Below are 9646 nucleotides of genomic sequence, written 5' to 3'. Positions count from 1 at the left end.
TTTAAGCTAAATGAGCTTTATTATTTCCAGGGTACAGATTGTTTGCACCAGCACATCAGATTATTTGCTGATTTAATTTGTTTTAAGACACCAAGCTTGTTGCGGGCAAAGACCAATATACAAAGGATAATGGAGCACAGACAATTTGTCACAAGTATTCAGTCACATCAGTCATTAATCACGCTTGATGAGTTAGTATTTATTCACAGTTATCAAATGTTTCCTTGACATGACAAAGCATCCAGGTCAAAGGCTCTGGAGGTTTGCTATCATGCATATGTTCTGTGTTGATGTACAGGTTGGATCTTCCGATACAATATTGTGATGGGACCAGCTTCTGGACTGCCCTGGTGCATCCCATTACATGGTATAAGCGACCCAGTAGATGACATTGACCGCAGCGAAAGCAGCTGGAAAGACAGCCCTGGCATAAATATCAATCGTGTCAGAATCAATAGGTTTGAATACGGACTTCAGTGTAAGCTTTTTGTTGGGCTTTGGGTCGTGCTTATTTGCTCTTGTCTTTCCATTTTCAACTTCATCTCCGTGGAGAATCCCACGGGCTCGGTGCAGTCTGTTGGACATGAGCAACTCCTGGTTCACTCCAGCTGCCGACAAGGAGAACAGAACTATTGCCTGCTTTCTGTTTCTCTTAATTGCCTACAATAAAGAGAATGTAGAGAGGCACAAATACCACAAGCACACACAGGTCGAAATCCATGCAATGCACCCAAAGAACTACTTTAGCAAATATATTTTGGGGTACGGTAGCATGAGGCCTGGACTAATCGCGAGTTCAAATCCCACCACGGCAGCTGGAGAATTTAAATTCAGATCATTAAATAAATCTGGAATAAAAAAAGCTAGTCTCAGTAATGGTGACCATGAAACTACCGGATTGCCGTAAAAACCCATCTGGTTCACTAATGTCCTTTAGGGAAGAAAATCTGCCGTCATTACCCAGTCTGGCCTACATGTGACTCCAGACTCACAGCAATATGGTTGGCTCTTAACTTCCCTCTGAAATGGCAGCTCACCACCACCTTCTCAAGGGCAATTGCGGATGGGCAATAAATTCTGGCCTTGCCTGCGACGTCCACATCCCCAAAAAAATATATATTGGTAGCCGCAACTATCAATAAACACGTGCTAGAGCTTCCCCAATGACTCCGGCGGTTGTTCATTGCCTGGCACAAGCGGAGTCGTACTAACTTTGATGGCCTGGCCCGTGCTGTTATCTCAGCTTGTGCGGCAGTAGGAGTGCTAGAATTCCCTTCAGCATCCCCGGGGTAAACAGGGGGAAAGTCAGCAAGGGTTTCCACTCCTGAACAGTATCCAATATCCTGCCGATAAATATTCTGTGTTTGAGGACATTGGGTAAGGACACGATCAAGCCTGGTTGTAGAACTAAAGACATAAGACGTAGGAGCAGGAGTCAGCCATTCGGCCCCTCGAGCCTGCTCCGCCATTCAATAAGATCATGGCTGATCTGATCTTGGCCTCAACTCCACTTCCCTGCCCGCTCCCAATAACCCTTGGCTCCCCTGTAGCTCAAACATCTGTCTATCTCAGCCTTGAATATATTCAGTGACTCCGCCTCCACAGCTCTCTGGGGAAGAGAATTCCAAAGATTCACGACCCACAGAGAGAAGAAATTCCTCCTCATTTCCATTTAAAAAGGGTGCCCCCTTATTCTGAAATTATGCCCCCTAGTTCTAGATTCCCCCACGAGGGGAAACATCCTCTCTGCATCTACCCTGTCAAGCCCCTTCAGAATCTTGTATGTTTCAATAAGATCCCCTCTCATTCTTCTAAACTCCAATGTGTATAGGCCCAACCTGCTCAACCTTTCTTCATAAGACAACCCCTTCATCCCAGGAATCAACCTCGTGAACCTTCTCTGAACTGCCTCCAATGCAAGTATATCCTTCCTTAAATAAGGAGACAAAACTGTACGCAGTACTCCAGGTTGGTCTCACCAACACCCTGTACAGTTGTTACAGGACTTCCCCACTTTTATACTCCATCCCCTTTGCAATAAAGGCCAACATTCTATTTGCCTTCCTAATTACTTGCTGTACCTGCATGCTAACTTTTTGTGATTCATGTACAAGGACCCCCAGATCTCTCTGTACCTCAGCATTTTGTAATCCCTCCCCATTTAAATAATAATTTGCTTTTTTATTTTTCCTACCAAAGTGGATAACCTCGCATTTTCCCACATTATACTCTATCTGCCAGATTCCTGTCCACTCACTTACCCTATCTATGTCCCTTTGGAGATTCTTTGCGTCCTCCACACAATTTGCTTTCCCACCTCTCTTTGTATCATCAGCAAATTTGGCTACATTACACTCCGTCCCTTCATCCAAGTCATTAATATAGATTGTAAATAGTTGAGGCCCCAGCACTGATCCCTGTGGCACCCCACTAGTTACAGTTTGCCAACCTGAAAATGACCCATTTATCCCGACTCTCTGTTTTCTGTTAATTAGCCAATTCTCTATCCATGCTAATATATTACCCCCAACACTGAGCTCTTATCTTGTGCAGTAACCTTTTATGTGACACCTTGTCAAATACCTTCTGGAAATCCAAATACACGACATCTACTGGTTCCCCTTTATCCGCCCGGCTCATTACATCCTCAAAGAACGCCAGCAAATTTGTCAAACATGATTTCCCTTTCATAAAACCATGCTGACTCTACTTGACTATATTATGATTTTCTAAATGTCCTGCTACCACTTCCTTAATGATGGACTCAAGCATTTTCCCAATGACAGATGTTAGGCTAACTGGTCTATAAAAGTTGCCTACTTTCTGTCTCCCTCCTTTCTTAAATAGGGGTGTTATATTTGTGTTTTCCAGTCCGCTGGGACCTCTCCAGAATCCAGAGAATTTTGGTAGATTACAACCAATGCATCCACTATCTCTGCAGCCACCTCTTTTAATGCCTCCCACAGTCTAGACTCGCAAGTGAAGAACAGCCAATTGAGCAAGGCATCGGTGGGAATGGGGAGACACTGAGTCAGTGCCTTCAGGAGAGGAGAGGACAAATCAATGTCATTTCAATCAGGGTTTGATTTCAGACTCTAACCCACATTTGTGTATCATGATCTCAGCCTAAAATGCATATTTACTCTTTGAACTAATTCAGTGCTGTGTGGCACTACTACTCACCTCCGCACATAGTTTATTGGCTTTAATTTTTGCTCGCTGCTTTCTCATGTAGTCTGCATTGAAGTGGGCAAAAGCGTACTCAACTAGAGCAGCAAAGACAAAGACATAGCAGATCCAGAAGTATACGTCCAGCGCTTTGATAGCAGATGCCCTGGGTAGAGATTTCCTTGCACTGATCATCAACGTGGTCATGGTCAGCACTGTGGTGATCCCTGAAATGAATAGTGTAAGATAAACCTACCATTTAAAGTGACAGGACGGGCTGTTAGACTATGTTCCTTGCTACAGAATTGATCTGTTTATTAATCTTTAATCAGTTTAACGGTGCAATGTGTACAATTGCACGAGAATATTTTAAATCAAGAACCAAGAAAGGGCTTTTCTGCCATTTGAACCAGTTTCTTTCAAAGACTTGCGGGTGATTCCACAGTCTCAATCCCATTCCTAATCAGACAGTTATTCCAGCTCTTTGTTTACAAAGTTATTCATTGGCGCAGCATTAACTACTTTAAGTGGGAGCCTATTCCACATATTCACCACTCGGAGGGAAAATAAATTCCTTCTAATCTCAAATCTTAACTCTCTTAATTCAAATCAAAAGTACTTCATAAAGCAAACTTAACTTCAAAAATTCAGCTGCCAATTCTCTTTCATAACCAAAATATAATAGTGTAAGCGATGTTGGATTTGTTTCCTTTAGAGTTCCCCACGCAGTTGTACCTGAGGTTAACAGAGTCTAGTCTGACAGCACCTTGTGGCTCCGGAAATCCATTCATGCTCTAAAAGTAAATAAATGGAGTTGAGGTAGAAGATCAGCCCTGATCTTATTGAATGGCGGAGCAGGCTCGAGGGGCCGAATGACCGACTCCTGCTCCTATTCCTTGTCTTGTTTTGTTCTTAAATATAACAAATTTTGTATTATTGGGTGCAATCTTGCCAGCCCTGGGGAGGCGGATATGGAGGCGGGACTGCCGGGAAAATGGCAGAATCTGGGGGCGGGTACCCAACCCGCCTCCGTGCCATCTTGCCAGGAGGTGGGTAGCCGACCCGCGCCATGTCCCATCTCCTGAAGGCGGGAAGGGGATTATTGCCACTTAATAAGAGGATTATCCCCACTTTCCCCACACAAGTGCGGGCTTCCCGAAGGCTGCGAACCCCGCCAGGGCGAGCAGTGGGTCTGCGGGGGTCGGAGGGGTGCAAAAGGGCACTGTGAAGGTAAGTGATGGGTGTAAGTGTGGAGAGGTAAATATGTGAGGTGAGTGGAAAGTGTTAGTAAAAGTTTACTTACCTTTGTTTCTTCCTGCGGGCTTCAAGAGTTGGGGATGCGGAGAGTCTCGCACCTCTGCGGCAGAGATGACAGATGGCCGCTGCATTCTGCAATGCAGTAACCATCTAATTTCTGCTAAAGAAAGAGGTTTGATGAGTCTTGAATTCAAGAACTCATCACAGAGAATGTCAGTGTTTGACAGCTTTGAGTTGTCAAACGATGACAATTCATCTGACAAAAATTTTTGACAGATGAAACATCATACGCTGACATTCTCTGTAAACAGCTTCCCCTTAATTGGCCTGCTAAGCTCACTGGGCGGGCTCAACAAGGTCAATCAAGGGAAAATAGCGTGGGTTGGCCACAAGTTGATGGAGGCGGGACTAAAACCCGACAAGTGGGAGACCCGGCTCCAAAAGCTCCCCATTGGCAAAATCCAGCCCACTATCTCAGTTATTAAAGATGTTGGGGGGAGAAATTCAGTATCGCCCCATTTGGGGCGCAATTATTGGCCGGGTGCAAAGATTAGCGCCTGGCGCTAATTATTGCCTTCGACAGCAAACTTGGCTTTTTATCACCCCTGGAGGTGATTGGAGTGCTAAATCAGGCACTACACACCTCTCTTAAGGCGCAAAGGCCGAGGAGCGAGGCGCTACCTCAGAGCGCTGGCGAAGCTCATGTGATGTCAGTCAGCAATGGAACACAGACACACTGGCGCCAGCCAGTTCTTAAAGGGGAGGGTCGATCTTGCTCTCCATCCACACCCTGCTCATTGCAGCCTTGAATCTTGGCCTGGAGAGACCTGTACATCAAATCTGCTGTAAAGAACAATGGAGAGGCCCAGGGAAAGAGCTCAGAGTGCAGCCCCCACAGTCTCTTCTAAATCGATACAAGGAAGGGCAAATCAAAATGAACCTGCAAAGTGCTGCTCAGTACCCAAAACTCCTTCACACAGCGTTGAATCTCTCCAGAAGTCTCTCTCTCTCTCTTTCAGAACGCATGTTGCAAAATTGTCACCAACAAAAAAAGGCAGGAAGCGGCCGCCTTTAAATAGCGCTCCCTCGAGTCTCTTCATGACTGCAAAACGCTCCCCTCAACCTGTTGTTGCTAGCGGCAGGCGGTAAGACAGGGGGCGCCACTCAATATCCGGTCCGGGGCGTTGCACACTCGACTGACGTCACGATCTGCGGACACAGGAGATCGTGGCGGTAGTGTTTAGCGCCGCCGCAAAATGTCTAGTTAATTTCGTGAGCAGCGCAAACATCGCCGTGCTCGGGCACTAGTTGCTTTGCGCCCCATTAGCGCCCTCTTAAGGCGCTAACGGGAGGCGCAAACCAACTGAATTTTTCCCCTGTTATATCTTTTCATGTTATTTTGTTTTGGGAAGTTCCTTAGAACAAACTGAGCTTTGAAACTGCAATCCAGCACTCCCGGTAACACGCAGCCCTCACAGGGAGCACAGGTCAAAGGTGAAGAAAGGACACATTTCTATCGTGCCTTTCTGACCTCAGGATGTCACAAAGCACTTTACAGCCAATGAAGTACTTTTAAAGTGTAGTCACTGTTGTAATGTAGGGAAACGTGGCAGCCGATTTACGCACAGCAAGCTCCCAGAAAAATGAGATAAATGGCGAGTTTTTTTTTGGTTGTGGGACAAATGTTGGCCAGGTTACCAGGAGAATTCACTGCTCTTCTTCACACTGGGCCACTGAACTTTTTATGTCCTTCATGGAGCAATCTAGTGTAAGAATGTTTAACTGGGGGAAGGCCAATTTCAGTGGGATGAGAACGGATCTGGCCCGGGTAAACTGGAGTCAAAGATTGGCAGGCAGAACTGTAATGCTGCCTTTAAAGAGGAAATAGTTCAGGTATAGTCGAGGTACATTCCCACGAGGGGGAAAGTCAGGGCAACTAAAGTCAGGGCTCCCTGGATGACGAAACAGATAGAGAATATGATGAAGCATTTAAATAGCAAAAGGGTAGTAAGAAGCGGGGTGGGGCCGATTAGGGACCAAAAAGGAGACCTATGCATGGAGGCAGAGGGTATGGCTGAGATACTAAACGAGTACTTTGCATCTGTCTTCACCGAGGAAGAGGATGCTGCCATAGACATAGTAAAGGAGCAGGTACTGGAGATACTTAGTAGGATAGAAATTGATAAAGAGGAGGTATTAGAAAGGTTGGCTGTACTTAAAGTAGATAAATCACCAGGAGCGGATGGGATGCATCCTAGGATGTTACGGGAATTGAGGGTGGAAATCGCTGAGGTACTGGCCGTAATATTCCAATCCTCCTTAGATACGGGGGGGACCTGGACAGAGTAGATAGAGAGAAACTGTTCCCATTGGCAGATGGGTTGAGAACCAGAGGACACCAGGTGATTGGCAAAATTACCAAAGGCGACGTAAGAAAAAATATTTTTACGCAGCGAGTGGTTAAGGTCTGGAATGCATTTCCTGATTGGGTGGTGGAGGCAGACTCAATGTTATCTTTCAAAAGGGAGTTGGATAAGTATCTGAAGGAAAAAAAATTGCAGGTCTACAGGGAAAGGGCGGGGGAGTGGGACTGGCTGAAGTGCTCTTGCAGAGAGCCGGCACGGGCTCAACGGGCCGAATGGCCTCCTTCTGTGCTGTAACCATTCTATGATTCTACGATTCAGATACAGCCTCGCTTTAACATATCCTAAACAAGGCGTTTGACAAAGTGCCACATAATAGGCTTGCCAGCAAAGTTGAAGCCCGTGGAATAAAAGGGACAGTGGCAGCATGGACACGGAATTGGCTAAGTGACAGGAAACTAGAGAGTAGTGGTGAACGGTTGTTTTTCGGACTGGAGGAAGGTATGCTGTGGTGTTCCCCAGGGGTCGGTTCTAGAACCACTGCTTTTCTTGATATATATTAATGACTTGGACGTGGGTGTACAGGGCACAATTTCAAAATTTGCAGATGACACAAAACTTGGAAGTATAGTGAACAGTGAGGAAGAGAGGGATTGACTTCAAGAAGACATAAACAAGTGCTGCACTGCCTCAGTACTATACTATTGTGCTGTAATATTTTTAAAGGACTTAAAATATATATACATATATTTATAACAAATATAATTAAAGCAACCAAGGAAATGAGTATAACAAAATAGTAATGAACTGTCAAGGGTGAGCTGATGAGTATATTTACCTAAGGAAACCCGTGCAGGCACTGCTGACTGACTGATCCAGAATGATACCCAGGACATTGCCACCAGTAAGACGGACGGCATGTACGACTGAATGATGTAAACACCTCTGTTCCTCCGCAACTGGAAATGAAGACTTAGCCGTGGAAATCGACCCGCTGGAGGAACAACAAAGAATTAGTCCTAGAAAACTTCCCCGCGCCATGGAGGGATTTGAAAACAAGGATGAGAATTTTGAAATCGAGAGGAAAGAATGGGAAGAAAAAAGGACTACAAATTGTGTTTAGGTGTTTAATGTAATAGTTTATGACAAACGTTAAGAGTAAAACTGGTCCTGATGTTTTAGTATCTTTACTACTGAACTATTAGTCACGGGGACAATTTTAACTTGTGTCGTCTGGCGTTAACGGGGTGGTAACAGCCTCAAAGTGACATCAGTAGCCTCACCGCCCCGTTAATCCTGACGATGCCGCCGCCGCCATTTTGAAAGGGGCCTGTCACAGGGCATCCCCAGCACCTGCCTGCTTCAGGCGGGAGGTCCATTTCAATATGCAAATCGGGGTCCTAGGACCCTGATTGCCATTTCAGGTTGGAAAAGGTCGGACTGTGTGCCGTGCACACGCCCATCCTTTCCACAGGCCCATTTAATACAATGACGGCAGCACGTGCCCAGTCCGAGACACTGGCCACGGTGCCCAGATGGCGAAAAGGCCCCAGAAACATGTTCATTGTTGTACTTCATGGAGCAGCTAATGCGTCACTTTTGCTGAAATTGGTGCTTACCCGATTTGAAATTCATCATTTCTGTGACAAAGTAATAGTTGGTTATTGTAAACTGAGCCAACTGAATTTGGTCCAGTCCATGTATCTGATCCTGATTGTCTGACCAATTATAGACAATATCCTCTGCTGAATAGCCATCTGAAAGAATGAAGATCAGGTCAGTCAGAATGAAACAGTGCACGGAAATGCCATTAGCAAGTGCTTGATTTCCTTGTGCAGTTCTGAATGGTTTTTACCTGAAAGTTACTGATTCGGCCAACAGAACCTGTACATCCCTTCAGCCCCACAGTCTCAGCCATTTTGTCGCACCTTCTGTTCCCCAAACTATCACTAACAGGCCAAACTACACGCGTTGCTATTGGGAGCTACCGTTCACTTTATAACGGGCTCCATTTATCCAACTCCTCTTACCACCAGGGTGAAAAGGGCAGCCATTAAGAGGTGAATCACACAACAGCATCCCTGCGCGACCCTTGGTCAACTGGTTATTCAGCCACTTCTGAGTCAGCGATGAAGATATACAAATATCAGGCAGCTGCCCCAACAGCTAAGGATCAAAAGTATGTGAGGCTTTTGCAGCACGATCGTATCATACTCAAATAACACAATGCTTTAATGATGTGCCTTTGTCAGACAAATCAAATAAAATTAATTGCTAAACACCTCTATGAAATGGCTCTACTTTAATAAAGCTTGTCTCAGGCGTGGTGTATAACAAAGGTAACACCTGGGCCCTTGTTGTGTCAGTGTATAATTACTCAGTGTATTCACAGAAAGTACAACTAGAGGAATAAATAGCTTCTACTGTACACATACCCTCCAGTACACCACTCAATAAGCCTTCAAAATACCCCTCGCTAACCCTAAAGCCCACCCCTCGCTAACCCTAAAGCCCACACCTCATTAACCCTAACCCTAAACCCTCACTAACTCTAAAGCCCACCCCTCACTAACCCACAAGCCCACCCCTCACTAACCCTAAAGCCCACCCCTCATTACACCTCTCACTAACCCTTGAAGAGCTCCTCACTACTACACAACTCCCCAAGATGGTACTGCAGAGTGAGATTAACTCAGAAGAAGGGAATAAAGCTTGATAATAAAATAAACTCACAGCTCTCCAGGTCCAGCATGCATTCCTGCTCATCCATTGGGTATTTGGTGAGGTCCATGTCACAAGCAACTGTGGAAGTAATTCTGGCAAAGAGAAAACAGTCCAGGATGAGACTGTTGATTCCA

At 45.5% G+C, this 9646-nt stretch overlaps 1 protein-coding gene across 2 annotated transcripts in view; it reads right to left on the bottom strand.

Moving 5' to 3' along the window:
* Positions 1-9646, bottom strand: part of gabrd (gamma-aminobutyric acid type A receptor subunit delta) — a 38261-nt gene continuing 28615 nt past the window's right edge. For both annotated transcript variants that reach the window (XM_085967509.1, XM_085967510.1), the window contains 5 exons: positions 9522-9604; positions 8408-8545; positions 7627-7782; positions 3184-3395; positions 1-660 (listed from right to left, as the gene is read on the bottom strand). In XM_085967509.1, the coding sequence (XP_085823635.1) occupies positions 361-660; positions 3184-3395; positions 7627-7782; positions 8408-8545; positions 9522-9604 (889 nt within the window). In that variant the 3' untranslated portion in view covers positions 1-360. The remainder of the gene's footprint in view (positions 661-3183; positions 3396-7626; positions 7783-8407; positions 8546-9521; positions 9605-9646) is intronic.

Source organism: Somniosus microcephalus, chromosome 25 (assembly GCF_052327205.1).
Source record: "Somniosus microcephalus isolate GS21.2 chromosome 25, FLI_Smic_1.0, whole genome shotgun sequence".
NCBI classification, from domain to species: Eukaryota; Metazoa; Chordata; class Chondrichthyes; order Squaliformes; family Somniosidae; genus Somniosus; species Somniosus microcephalus.
Note: the sequence above shows the minus strand (reverse complement) of the source record. Positions and strands in the feature narration are given on the sequence as shown.